Source organism: Mustela nigripes, chromosome 3 (genome assembly GCF_022355385.1).
Source record: "Mustela nigripes isolate SB6536 chromosome 3, MUSNIG.SB6536, whole genome shotgun sequence".
In the NCBI taxonomy this organism is placed as follows: domain Eukaryota; kingdom Metazoa; phylum Chordata; class Mammalia; order Carnivora; family Mustelidae; genus Mustela; species Mustela nigripes.
The window spans coordinates 3,564,401-3,579,229 of record NC_081559.1 but is presented as its reverse complement, the minus strand read 5'-3'; the positions used below and the strand labels follow the sequence as shown (position 1 = coordinate 3,579,229).

At 42.0% G+C, this 14,829-nt stretch overlaps 1 protein-coding gene across 2 annotated transcripts in view; it reads right to left on the bottom strand.

Moving 5' to 3' along the window:
- Positions 1-13,807, bottom strand: part of GLS (glutaminase) — a 79,054-nt gene extending 65,247 nt beyond the window's left edge. Inside the window, exon 1 of one of the 2 annotated variants that reach the window (XM_059393080.1) lies at positions 13,138-13,807. In XM_059393080.1, coding sequence (XP_059249063.1) covers positions 13,138-13,556 — 419 coding nt within the window. In that variant the 5' untranslated portion in view covers positions 13,557-13,807. The remainder of the gene's footprint in view (positions 1-13,137) is intronic. The other variant, XM_059393079.1, reaches the window with a different exon arrangement.
- Between the last annotated feature and the right edge of the window lie 1,022 nt (positions 13,808-14,829).

The window sequence follows — 14,829 nt, the reverse complement described above, 5'->3', positions numbered from 1 at the left end:
GGAAGGATATAGAATACTCATTTTCTTAATTTTAGAACTTAATTGAGAACAACTCTGGACTAGCCATAGGTATAATGGCAAGTTTCACAGGGAAACTGTATACATAACTTCTGTTAAAATAGACTGTCATAATTGCTTCTATACTGTTAAAAAGAGCTTTTCTAGTATCTAAATACTTCCTGAATTACCCAAAGATTATTTAATAGTTCCATACTTCAGTAAGACCATATGTACTTAATATTTCCTAATATAATTACCTCCCTATTATTCGTGGCCCATATATTTCCATCTTAAAACACAACAGAATATAAACTTGGTTCACAGAACATGAACAGTTATACAAACACATATCAAATTTCTCCTAAAAGAAACATTAAGCTGATATTAGTATCATTTAAACTGGCTTTCAAAGCTGTTAGACCAACTTTTAGGTTTTAAAATCAACCTTAAAATTTATCAATTTCATGCCAAAGTTTTAAACAATAAAGAGGATTACCATAGTTTAATGGCATATCCTGGAATTATAAACTTCTATGTATATAATGAAACAGGAGTTCAGATACTGGAGACAGGAGACAGGGAAACAGGAGTTCAGACACTGCACGGTGGCAAAAATGGATTTAGAACCCATTTCTCCAAATCCAGAGCCCAAATTATTCATTACTACAGTATACTGGCTCTCAAACTTACTAGCTAGTTATTATTTTCACAAAGTGGAATTTTTCTAGGACTTACCCTGATCCAAAACCATTAACAGCATTCAACAATACTGACGACTTAATTATTTAAAGAAAAACTGAGCTAGCCATCAAAACAGCAGTGGAAAATAACAGACCAATTTTTTACAGAAAATGGTTTGTCAAATAAACTTCAGATAGTGATAGTTTGTCACTTTAAAAAACTGCAGAATAAGCTTTCTATATATTTACACTAGTAAATGGTATTTGCTTTGCTTAAAAGCTAAGCAAATGATATAAAATATACACTTCTTTAGCTTATGGCACAGAGCACAAAAAAATTTAAATGACCGTATTATTGTCACAGCTAGCAAAAAAAGGTAAATATTTACTTGCTTTTGGATGAGACCAATTTTTATCCATAAAAAGATTTAAGTCATCTCTAAAAAATGTGCTTACAAAATAAATAGGTCAAAATTGATACCTATCTCAGCATTTAAAAGTTCACACTCTGATTTGAGAATGAGTTAGCATCAACTCTCTGGTAAACAAATAAATGACAAGAAATTACTCCAAAGATCTTTCTTGATGTTACCCCCTTTTCTCTCTCCAAATTTAATTAATACGACTTTGTGACAACATTTCGCAGTAATGTGTTTTGCTATTAAAATTCAAAAGCTAAGGGGCGCCTGGGTGGCTCAGTTGTTAAGCTCAGGTTCAGGTCATGATCCTGGGGTCCTGGGATGGAGCCCCACATTGGGCTCCCTACATGGTGGGAAGTTTGCTTCTCCTTCTCCCTCTGGTGCTCCCCTGCTCTGTTCCCTCTCTCGCTGTGTCTCTATCAAATAAATAAATAAAATCTTAAAAAAAAAATTCAAAAGCTAAAAGCTAAAGTTTTAAGCATATAGTAACTAGAAAATCTTTCAGGCGTTCTCAAGTTTTAATGGCAAAAAAAAACAGATTATAGGATACTTTCAAATCACCACATTAGCCACCAGTGATGAACCTGAGTGAGCCATCCAGATTTCCTATGGAAAAATATAAAATAGTTATGACACTCAACAACTAAAATAAGATATACATAGAAGATCAGTAAATCCAAAGAAAAATCCCGTTTCATACCTTTTTATTCTTTCCCTTCTATTTCCGCTTACTTCCTAATGTCTGCCCTCAAGATCCTTTCACTCTCATTTTGTGCCTTCATCTATCTACCCATTCCTTCCTCTACTTTGTATCCTTACAAAATACTTACCTAGAACATAAAAATCATTACTTAAGAAGATGAAAAAGAAAAATACCATGTATTTAACTGGCATCGATGACATGTACAGCATGATGTTAGTTGTTGCTTACAGTCTAAATTGAAAATAGAAGACTCACATCATGAGGAATTCTAGTAAGACTATGGGATCCACTCTGAAAAATTACTTCACTGTGGACTAATAACGTAAAGCATTTTTAGAAGACACAGAATTTCAGCTGGACTTGAAAGATGGTAGGAGTTGAAAACATGGCAACAGAAAGCGATTTCCAGGGAAGAAAATAGAACCACCAAAGCAATGACGGTAAACATTCATTAGGTGTTTACAAGGAACACCAGTGACAGCCTAAGATATATGAAAGTGCCCATTTCTCCTTATGAGCTGTGAAAATACTTAATTTTCAGTGTTGAGAGAGATCTATATAAATAATAAATGAGACTACCTCTCCAAAATGTAATATGGAGTTTAAATTCAGGGTGAATTTCTGCAACATGAAAAGAGATACTGTCTTTGTTTATTGATCAATCAAATCAGTTACCAATACCAAAGGACAATTTAAGCTCCTCAGTCTGGTATTCAGTTCTCCATATTTGGCTTTGTACTATCTATTCCTAAACTTATCATTTTAATTAATTAGACTCACCAACCTGCAAATAAATCCTGCTACTGTGCCTTTAATTTTTTTTATCTATATAAGCCTTCTGTTTTTAACCTTCCTTTTCCTAATCCTTTAAGGCATCAATGATCTTTTCAATCATTTGAGAGGGCTTTCCCTAACCAGATATTCTATACTCTTTTTAGCATGCACTGGGCCACATCACTAAGTTTTGTATTTCTCTAATACAGCCTATGTATGCTAAGCATTGGGGATATGAAGATGAATAAAGTAAAGATGCTCTATAGAATAGCAAAGACTACAGCAATGAGGCAAGTACTAGGACAGAAGGGTAAGAAAAGTATTGGCAAGTACAAAGTAAGCATTCAATTTTGCCTTGATGGGTGGGGGAAATCAAGTAAATATAATTTATAATTAGAAACAATACTGTAAACTCTCCATCATCAGTTTTAAATTTTATTAATTAAAAAACTCTAGTATCAAATGAAAGGAGGAAAATGAAAGCAAGCCTTTACTAAGGACAGCAAAATGAGAAGAAAAAAATTGAAATCAACTATATTGTCCTATTTTGTTAAATAACATTTTATGTTATCTGACTTCTCTAAACTATAAACCTTCAAGACTAGCTTATTACCTTCTTTTTGGGGTGTGTGTGGTGCGTGTAGAGGTCAACTCCATGTACCTCTAATGCACTGTATAGTATGGTAAACCTATCAGATAATTAGAAACTTTTTTCCCCAACTAGATTTAAAATAATAATAATAATAATAATAATAATAATAATAATAATAATAAAGGTCCAGGGCACCTGCGTGGCTCAGTCGTTAGTCATCTGCCTTCGGCTGGGGTCATGATCCCAAGGTCCTGGGATCGGGCCCCACAACACCCCACATCGTGCGAGAACACAAAAGAATGCTTTGGTATTTTTACTTATGTCATCATTTTAAAACAATGATCTTTAAAAAGAAACTGAAGTTGTTTTTAAATCAGTCTATCATTCTGAATTTCAAGTAACCTGATTGATAGTAATAGTTGTCCATCAACACCAGCAAATTAAATTAAACCAGTTGAGACCCACAGACATGGAGAAGAGTAGTGGTTCCCAGAGGGGAGAGGGGTTGGGAAGTGGGGGCCAAAATAGGTGAAAGGGATCAAAAGGTACAAACTTTCAGTTACAAAATAAATAAGCTATGAGGATGTAACTTATAGCATGGGGAACACCTTCAATAATAATGTATCCATTCTGTATGGTGACAGATGGTAACTAGACTTACTGTGATCAATTCCCAATTCATGAATATGTGGAATCCCTATGTTGTACACATGGAACCCATACAATATGGTATGTCGATTATACTTCAATAAAAATTAATTTACTAAATAAACCTATGGGGTTAAGTATTGAACTGATGAGGGACTGACCACATATCCTAAGTCTGACAGTCTGACAAGTGACAAATTCTGCTTATTCTCCAAATCATTTTGCCCCAAGGCTAATTATTGGTGGAATTTAAAAACAAAATCTTACATATTTTAAGGCTTTACTGTTAAGAAATGATCTCCTACTATCTTAAAACCCTATGTGCTAAAGTAAAGTTTACAGATAAAGACTCTGATCTCAGAGCCCAGCACCATGTCTAATGTCACACAGTTCTTAAGTGGCTGGACCAGAATTAGTCGTGGAAAGCTGGTCTTTGGTTTCTAGTCCTGGATACTTCCCGGTATACCACACCAACTATGCTCAGTTATTAGCTCTCCATTTTAGAAGGAACACCTGGAGCTCACTCAGAAAAATGAAAGATAAGACTCCTTACACACTGAAGAATTTCTAACCAAAATGTTAACGGGAATTACCTATGTTAGATAACTAAACTGTTGTTCAACCTTGTTAAAACTATCCTGTACAAAGCGAGGATCAGACTGTATTAAATTAGGGCTGCTGTTCTGATTAGACTTTTCTGAAAATTACCAAGAGAATGCCAGAGTGAGAAGCACCAAAGCCATAAATCTTTATGTGAGAAGTGGCCAGGCTCTCCATACAGTTGATGGCAATTTGTCCACATGTACAACTTTAGAAGTCTAACCCGGGGGGCAGTCTGCTGGTCTCTGAGAGGAGGACCAGGACCTGGGCAGGTCAAGTCCCTAATACTCAACTGTTATTCCTTCCAAGCACCTATTCCCTCAGTATCCTTTAATAAATCACTCCAGTTGTAAAAATACAGATATTATGTGAATTGTTATTGAAAGCACTTTAATACCATTCTAGAAAGATGTCTTTGAAATAATTAAAATATGTAAATAGAAGTTAATGTAAGGCAGACTTCAAAGATACAAAAAAAACAAAACAAAACAAAACACCCCAGCTCTGAAATAGAAGGTGAAATATTCTAAGGGAATTAACTTCAGTCAAGGAACTATTCAAGCAGAGATAAGTAACAATTTTCAGAGAGTATAAAAGAGGAAAAAAACATCAGCTGGGGGAGATGGTTTGTTTTCTTTCTCTCTTATTTTTTTAAGATTTTATTTTTTATTTATTCATTTGGGGGGGAAGGAGGGACAAGGAGAGGGAGAAAAAGGCTCCCCACTTAAGAGGGATCTCAGAACCCTGGGATTATGACCCCAGTTAGCCAAAGGCAGATGCTTAAATGACTGAGCCACCCAGGTGCACCAGGATATGGGTTTTTAAGGTCTCTTCCAATCCTGTACCTAAAAAAGTAATCAATTCAGTACAGTGTCTCTTCCAATCCTGTACCTAAAAAAGTAATCAATTCAGTACAGTATTTTATTAATCTACTAGCAGATGAAAAAAACAAATTAAGTCCTAATACTGCAGGAACTTTAGTCATTTAGTTAGGCTATTTTATTTTATGTGGCCAACTTAGAAAATATGTAAAATGAGGTGGAGTTAAATGTTTTTAAAGTCACTTCCAATTCTAATTCTCAGTTTTTAAGCAGCTAAAATAGATGTCCTCCTAAATTCCTACACTAAAGACTATAAGCTTTACTCACTCAGAAGATACACACACAGCATCTATATTCACACATTTTATACAAAAAGTCTAATTATTTGAATGCTTTTTAAAAAGCACTTATGTCACTGAACTATAAACTTAAAAATGGTTAAGATAAAAGATTTTTACGTTACGTGTATTTTACTGGAATTTTTTTTTAATAGTTAAAGCAAATTAGGCATGGAAGGTGAGAGTAAGAGGAAAATAGGCAAGTGGAGACATGAAGAATAGGAACAAGATACAGCAACTGAGGATACAAAAATCCACAAAAGGAACAAATCATTCAAAGTACAAGTCAGAATATGAGAATATACGTTACACAACTAAATACAGTTTAATGTTGGAGCCACCAGCAGCAAACTATAGCAGCGCCCCCTGTTTTTGTACATAAAGTTTTACTGCAAGACAGTCATGCCTATTCATTTACTTGATGTCCTTGACAGCTTTGCTAATAACCGCTAATTTGAATAGTATTAACATAGACCAGATAGCATGCAAAGCCAAAAGTACATACTGCTTGGCCCTTCTGAGAAAAAGTTTGCCAACACGTGCCTGAGAGCATCACTACAGCAATGCTCCCTTATGGTAAACTCTAAGTTGGAACAAGAAATATTAAACTTTATTCGTTATAACTTTTTACTGTAGCAAAAAACATTCAACATTTTCTAAGGAGACCTACACTGAGAATAGTTTAGGAATAAAAAAGCTTGATGTTTGCAAATAGTGAACACAATTGGATAATGCTGATAAGAGCTGTACAAAGCTGTACAAAGACTCACAATGTTTTTTAACTTTTTAATGTAATGTAGGTACTTCCTGTTATATGTACCAGAAACAGGATATTAGGTTAGCAGACTAAGACAGCAAAGTAGAGATTTACAATTTTAAAATTTAACAGATGTGGTTCTTCTAGTTATAGAAGTTATAGATGTAGTTGACCTTTGAACAACATGGGCTTGAGCTACGTGGGTCCACTTATATATAGATTTTTCCAATAAATACAGTACAGTACTGCAAATGCATTTTCTTTTCCTTATGATTTTAATAACATTCTTTTCTCTTGCTTACTTTATTATAAGAATATAGCACATGATATATTAATTGACTGTTCATGTTATTAGTAAGGCTTCCAGTCAATAGTAGGCTATTAGTAGTAACATTTTTGGGGAAGTCAGGAGATTTTTGACTGTGAGGGGAGGCTGGCACCCCTAATCTCTACATTATTCAAGGGCTAACTATAATCATAATGAGAAATCTTAGTAACTCTAGAGAGGCAGGAAAAACAATGCCCATTTTCACAAACTACAACTGCTGATATCATTTCAGTTTATTCTCCTCAGACACGTTTTCTAAGCTTTCTTTTCTTTCTTTCTTTTTTTTTTTTTAAGCTTAAGGATCACTTAAGAGTATACTGCACAGTAAATTTTGTATTTTAACTTCAGGCTTACCATTGTCTTATACCCCCCCCAAAGTATGTGTACACATCTTAAATGACTGAATAAGAAACTTTCATATAGATGTAGCATCATTTACTTAACCATTCCACTAATGTTAAACATAAGTTTTTCTCCATTCTTCTCTAGTATGCATAATACTGTGCCAGAAGTATTAGTGAATAAATCTTTCTACAACTCAGCCTAGGTGCCTAAAAATGTATGAATATATTTAAAGTTTCATAGTTTAAGAACTGTTCTTAAAAAGTCTGCATTCCTAAGAACTCTCACCAAGAATCTTTGGTGCCCATGTCACTCAGAATACCCTCATGAAAGTAACAATTTAAACATCTTTTTTAGGGGCACATGGGTGGCTCAGTTGGTTAAGTATATGTCTTTGGCTCAGGTCATGATCCCAGGGTGCTGGGATCAAGCCCAGCATCAGGCTCTCTGCTCAGCGGGGCGGCTGCTTCTCCCTCTCCCTCTGCTCCACCCCAGCTTATGTGCGCGCGTGCTCTCTCTCTCTCGAATAAATGAAATCTTTTTTAGGGGCACCTGTGTGCACACTTTTAAGTGTTTCAGCTCTTGGTTTCTGCTCAGGTCCTGATGTCAAGGTCATTAGATGGAGCCCCATGAGGAGCCACGTTGGAATGCGCACTCGGCGCAGAATCTGCTTGAGACTATCTTCCCCTCCTTCTGCCCCTCCCCTCTAAAATAAATAAATGTTAAAAAATCTTTAGACGTCTGTAATGGAAATTAGGAGGCAAAAATATATATGCAAATCCTGAAAGTTATCAACTTACTGTCCATTATGTAATATCAAATAGTTCCACGTTAAATTATTGCTTTCGCTACAAATATTTCTTTAGAACTCAGTAAGCAATGTTACACACCAACCAGAGAATACTTCCCAAAGGAAACCAAGACAACACATTAACATACTCATACCACATTGTAGGTGGCCAGAAAAATTACCAAGTACAATAATTAATTGCATGCACCCTGTCTCATAACCAAAGCAGTTTTACACCTGAGCAGATCCAAGGATAAAATCTTAGTGTCTACCTAAAAGCTATTTAACTCACTTAGAGATATCAACAATTAATAACTATTTTTACAAATATATCTGTTCACTCAGCTTCCTTAAGCATTCCTCTTACTAGCAAATGACTTAAAAGGTGAAAAGGCCAACAGGCAACTCCTTGATTTATACAGGATTTAAAGACCGAGCTCCTCAAAGAATGCAAAACCTACAATCAGACTTTCAGTTTTTCTTCACTTCATAATCACAAGGAAATAATATATCTTTTTGCTTATTTCAAGTAACTTTTTGAAACTCAAACCCACAAATGTATTCAACAAAGTTCTCTTGAAAATGACATTTAGCTTCTTCAGATTAAAATAGTACCCCTCCTACCTGTTACTTTTCCCTACCTACTGCTTCAAAAAAAACCTGAATTCAATTTGGTAGTCATTTCCTGAGTTAGTTGATTTTGAGTAGGCAGACTTCTTTGTAAACAGTAAAGCCTGAAAAGAGGCTAAAACTCAAAGACGCTAAAGCTCAAGATCTAACTCACGCTCTTTCAGTGAACTTCATCTAAAGATTAATAAGCAGTATGTAATTTGTTAATTACAGATCACCACAGATACATTCATGACTAAATAGATGTATGTGGTTTAATATAAACATTAGACAGCAAATAATGTTATAATATATGTTACAACTGGCCATTAAAAGTAAACTAAAACTCACCGATAACTGTAATTTAAAAAAAAATTTTAATAGAGGAAACCACAAATAAAATCAGAGGGGTTCACTGAAAGCTCCCAATTAAATATAATTTCAATCTCAATTTTAATGAATTATATATATGTTCACTTTTACAAATGAAAAGCAAACACATTATTAAAGGATGACAGAATTTGTCACCTATTTCAGAGAGGTTCTTTCACTTTGAAACGATCTATATCTGGCAAATACTGTCTCAACTTCATTATCAGTACCGTGTATAGACCCAATTCAATGTTTGCTGAAATGCCTAGGCATTTAATCTTACTCGGAGATTTCATTCTTATAGCATATGATTCAATGATACTTTGACCCTCACTTTCCATTTAATAAATATTAACTACCAAAATAAGTCACACAATCTGAAGCTAGGGTGCTGTGGGGGAAGAGAGGCCATGGGAGCCTTGATCCCAGGATCCCAAGATCATGACCTGAGCCGAAGACAGACACACAACCCAGTCACCCAACTGCCCCTTAATATATTTTTAACTCCGCATATTTAAGATACATTTTTAAAGGCCATGACTTCATGCAGATGAGCAAACATTCAATTACAACTGCATCATGGGTATGCAGTTTTTGACAGATATTACCAAACCACCCTCCAAAATAGCTGAACTAATTTATACTTCCACTAGCAATGTAAGAGTTCCTATTCCCCTCACCATCTACATCACTTGATTTAACTTAACATCTGCCCATCTGATAGGGTAAAAATGAGCTCATCGTTTTGATGGAATACTGTTTCCTGTATCGTCAGTATTACACCCTGAATGAATTACCTGCTTACTAAAGAACATACATGTGCTGATATTTTCCCAGCCTAGTCCTTTTGTTATATCTTTTTCCTTTCTAATTAAACAATAAAATGTCCAAACAGAAGGTAACAAAAACGTCCCTCATTCCACCCTGCTAGCCCTTTGTCACTCTTTACTCTTTACTAAGATAGGATACCCACTTCTGAGCTTTACAGACATGAAGCATGGAGAACAGTATGATAAAATGTCCATGATGGGCAAGCATTTGGCATTAAGGTCGATCCAGAATATTGCATGTGACAGCATGGTTTGCGATTTTGATATAATGCTCACTCCAGTCTGGAAGGAGAGTGGTAGTTTGAAATTAAAACTCTATAATTAATCTCAGAACAGTATGCAAAATAGATTGAAATGGGACAGAAGAATGAATATGGGGGCACAGAATTTAAATTTGGATCATCAACATGTGGAGATAAATGTAAGAAAAGAGTCTGGATAAGAGATGAAATACTACCATGAGAGTCAAAGCTGAGAGAAGGCACATGTTGAGAAAACAGACAAGTGGGAAAGAAGCAAAGGCTTTAACCTCAGGGTTTACTCAGTGAGCAAATCCAAAACAGAGCCAGGAAAGCAAAGAGAACAATTTAAAAAATGAAGAGAGCCAAGCCAAGTGGTTTTCAAAATGATGAAATGAGAGCAACAAAAATTAGTATACTACAGTCAAAACTGAGCGAAGATCATTACATTTTCTCTAAGATACGTAAATCTTAAATCTTAAGCTAATAAACCAGACTGAAGTTGGTTGAAGGAGATGGCATAGCCTAGGATGACACTGGTTCAAAGAATCTGACGGAAAAAAATGTAAGTAGGTTAATGTGCTTATATCCCACCTCTTTCCAGAAAATAATACGGTAAATAAAATATAGTAAGACCAAGTAAAGTAGGTACAAGAAATAGCTCAGCCGTGTTTATTAATTAAAGTTGTATGGTTATTCAATTCACTCTGAGCTTACTGAGTATACAAGCTAAAAAGATAAACAATGCAAATCAAGTAGTTTTATGTAAGTACAATAATTTCTCAAGAGAAATTTTTTCTGGAAATTAAAAAAACAAAAGAAATTTCTCATATGTGAGCCTAAAATTCAAAGGTCAATGTCCTTGTCATGTTTTAAAATAAATGAAGCAATTTCTTGTTTAATAAAGATTTATGTAGTATTTAACACATATCAAATATTGTCCTGAGCCTTTTACAAAACGTCAACTCATTTAATTTTCACATGGCTATTTCTTTTAATAATCCCCCATAAAACCTGGCAGAGTCCCGAGTGCTGGCATTCCAGATGGCTGGCTGGCTGAGGGATGAAAACTGTGCTTTGGAAGCTGAGCATTAGAAAGGATAACGGGATCAACGGGAGGCTAACCTCCAGAATGACAGAAATGCTTATCACACAAAGGCAAAATCGAAGGAGTCGAAGGAGGAAAGCTACCTTTGGAAACCACAGCATTCAGGAAATTGAATCTTTCATAAGATTTAAAAATTTTTTGGCAATCTTGAGACCAGTGCTCTTCAACTTTATACACAGATTAAAGGCAGCTGGGGTTCACTCTTTAAATCCTTGACTGAGAGCTCTCAGGATTATCATATACTTGGATTGTTCCTGAGCCCGTCTAGCTATTACTACTAACTTTGGTGGCAGAAAAATAAACTTCTTTATACTAAGGTAAACAAGAGTATCTTACTGGTTATTCAAACTCCCGGGGCATCTGAGCAAATATGCTTAAAGGATTCCCTCTCTAGATCGGTTTTCTTTGGTGATTAGGATATAGTACACGACAGTTTTTATGCATCACTGTCGTAAGTATTAGCCAAAGTGTATGAAAGTTATTGCTAAGAGATCATCTCTTATTCAGAAGACAATGAAGCTAGAAATTCTGGGAAACATGTGAATCACAAAAGAAGATCAATTTCCTACCTAACAAAAAGGAAAAAAAAGAGTGACACTAAAGCCACTGAGGAGACACAGACTGGAAGACATTTTCAACAGAAAGCTGCTCTCTTCTACAGCCTTAAGAACAACTTTTAAATGCTGGCAGTTGCATTTTGCGATTCCGTAACTCCGGGCTCAGGTATTGAAACGAGTGCCAAGTCTCGTAAACCAGGTGATAAGGTACCAGAGAGTTCCACCTGAGATTAAGCACACATGCTATTCCCTAAAAAACATGAGGTCAAAATTTAACAGAAGTCTAGCCTTCTGGACCTTGAAGGGATTTAAATCATCTAAGATGCTAAATGACCTGTCTATGGTCCTCCAGCTACTTTGTGGCACAAAATCATGATCACAGAATACCACAAATTTTCCCCATAAATGTGTGGGTTTGTTTGTTTACGTGACATTTTTCAGTCTGGGAAAACTTGAGCTTGGAATGTTTGAGGAAGGTGCCAACTTCAATCACAGGAAACATTAGGCCAGCCTGAGACTGAAAATACAAAAATCAAAGGGCACTTTCAGTTTGCCTTAAGGTGATCTGAGGCTGGAGACAACGTGCAACGTTAAGTCACAGGGAGGCTGAAGAGGTCGCCTGGCGGCAGGACGCGCCAGCCAGCAGGGAAGTATGAAGAAAGCTACAGATATTTCCACTCACATGGAAAACAAAGTTTGGGTCCATTCACGTCACACGAACGACCCAAGGAACTGCTTCCCTCACTGCGCAGGAAAAGCCACCGCGTTCGGGTGGGAACTGCCGTGCGGCACAGATGACAACCCTCGACCGCTCGGCCGCGCGGGCCACGCGGCTCGGATTGTCCAGTGTTTTACCAAGTCACGCTTGCTTCATCTTGGCTATTCGGATCTTTATTTTTTAAAATTCACCCACTCACGAGAGCCACCGCACAGGCCGAGGCTGGTCGCCGGGCAAACAGGTAGTGTCCTCCGGCGCGCCCCGTCTCGGCCCCACGGCTCTCCTCCCCTCGCTGCGAAAACACGATTTCCGGCGCCCCGAGGGCCGCGCGGCGCGGCGGGAGGCGCCGCTCCCGAAAGGTTACGAACGCTCTGCCACGCGGGGCTGCTACGGAGCCCGCGGCAGCGAGCGACGGGGGCGGCGCGGGGAAGGAACCCGGGCCGGGGAGCGACGAGTCAGGAGCCGCGAGGGCCGCGGGCGGGCTCACGCCGCCTCCCGAGTGTCACTCGGCCGAGCGGATCGCGGGCATCACCCACGAGAGCTGGGCCGGCGCCAGGTGCTGCAGCCGCGGGCCGGGGAGCGGCGCACGCGGCGCGCACAGGCGGCCGCGGGACCGGGCGGGGGGGGGCCCGGGGGGGGCGGACGAGGAGGGGACCAGCCCCCCGCCGCGGCCCCCGCGCGGCTCCTCCCGGGCGGCCCGCGCCGGGGGCGGGGAAGGGAAGTGGGGGCCTCGCGGAGGGGCGCCGGCAGGGAAGGCGCGGGCGGGGCCGGACCGAATCACATGGCGCAGCCTGCGCAGGCCGCCGGCAGCTCTTTCTTTCTCTTTCTCGAACCTCCGCTCCCCTCCCGCCCCACCGCCCCTCCCGGGCCCCGCGCAGGGGGAGGCCGCCCCCGCCCGGCGCAGACACTCACTTTTCGCCCGAGGCCACCAGCTCCTTGCCCTCACTGTTGCCGAACGCGTCCGTCTCCCCGGGGCCGTCCTTGGGGCCGGGAGCCGACGGGGCCGCGGGCGGCGCCGCCCCGGGCTGCGGCTGCGGCTGCGGCTGCTGCGGCGGCGGCGGCGGCTGCGGGCCCCCCTTGCCCAGCTCCTGCAGGATCTCCGACGGGGAGCTAGACAGTCCCCGCGCGAGGGGCCCCGCCGGCCGGCCGCCCCCGCCCCACCACGGGTGCAGGCGCGCGGCGGCCGCTGGGCCGGCGGTCGCCTGTCCCCCGCCTCGGGGACGCCGGCACTGCGTGGCGAGGGGCTGCGCCCGCCTCAGAGCCGCGCAGGAGGCGGCGGGAGGCCGCAGGAGCAGGTCGCGCAGCATCGCCGAGCCCCGCAGGCGCATCATGCCGCCGGCTCAGTCAGCACCGCTCGCAGGGAGGATGCTCGGGCAGTGGGCGGCCGCCGTCCTCCGGAACGCGGCCTGGGTGGGACGCCGAGAGGGCGACAGAGGACGGGAGCGGCGACGTGGGTGTGGTTTCGGTTCCGGCTCTCGCAGCTTCTGCGGCTCCTCGGCGGCTGCGGGCTGCTGCTCCTCCTCCCGCGGCCGAGGGCTCCGCACTGAGGCTGAGGCGCAGGGGAGGGCCGGAGACATTCCGCGCTCAGCCTCGTGGGGGCGGGAGGACACTGGCGTCCTGCCCCCTCTCCCCGCTCCGATTGGCTCGTCCCCTCGACCTCTCTCCTGATTGGTGCCTGGAGCAGTCAAATTCCTCTCGGCGCCGGGTGCGCGCGGAGTCGGCGCGGGGGAGGGAGCGCGGGCGGAGGGTGGCTGGGGAGGGGACCCGGACTGACGTGCGAGGCGTGGGAGCCGGGGCGGGGCGGGGGGGGGCTCCAGGCCGGTCCCTTCCTCGTGCTTTCCCGCCGCGGGGCTGCGCTCGTGGGGACCCGGGGAGCCGGGGGTCGCGGCGTTTACGAAGCGGATTGGCTCCCGGACTCGGGGGCTTCGAAGCCGCGGTGGAGACCGACGGGCAGGCCGAGGGGCCGGCAGCCGGCCGGGTGGGCCGCGGGGGGCGTCTGGGCCGCGGGAGCGGGGCCGGTCCAGGCTCGCGTCGGCAGCGTGAGGCGACACCTCGGGTGGCCGCGGTCCAGGGAAGGCAGCCCCAGACGAACGTCGTCTCCCTCCCAATGTTACATTTACGTGAAACTTTCCACGGTTGGCCACCGCCCAGATGCGGAGTGTTTTGGAAAAAATGAGCAAAAGCCTTTCAGCTCTGCGGCTTAGCGGCTGGGGGCGGCGCGGGCGCGGGCGGAGGACGCCGGGGGACGGCTGGCCTCGGAAACCATTAGGTTTTAGTGTACGCTGCTGCCCCCCAGATGTCTCTGGACAGCAGGGATTCCCCGAACATTACTTTGCTGGAAAGCAAAATTGTGGATACTCTTCGCTTTTCTGCATCATTTTAAAATACGAGCCCCCGAGTCCGGGCCCCTCGAATCGCTTCGGCTTCGCGTCCCTCCACCCGGTTATCCTTTTGGACTGTGGGGAAAGAGCCAAGGATGGGGTAAAGCGCGGGGTTTCTCCGAGCCCACCTATGCCCTGGCAGTGCGTAGACCCACGAAGGTCAGTGCGGTGATCTTTAAGACACAGGAAGGGTGTGTTTGTCAGGGACATCATTAACGGATCA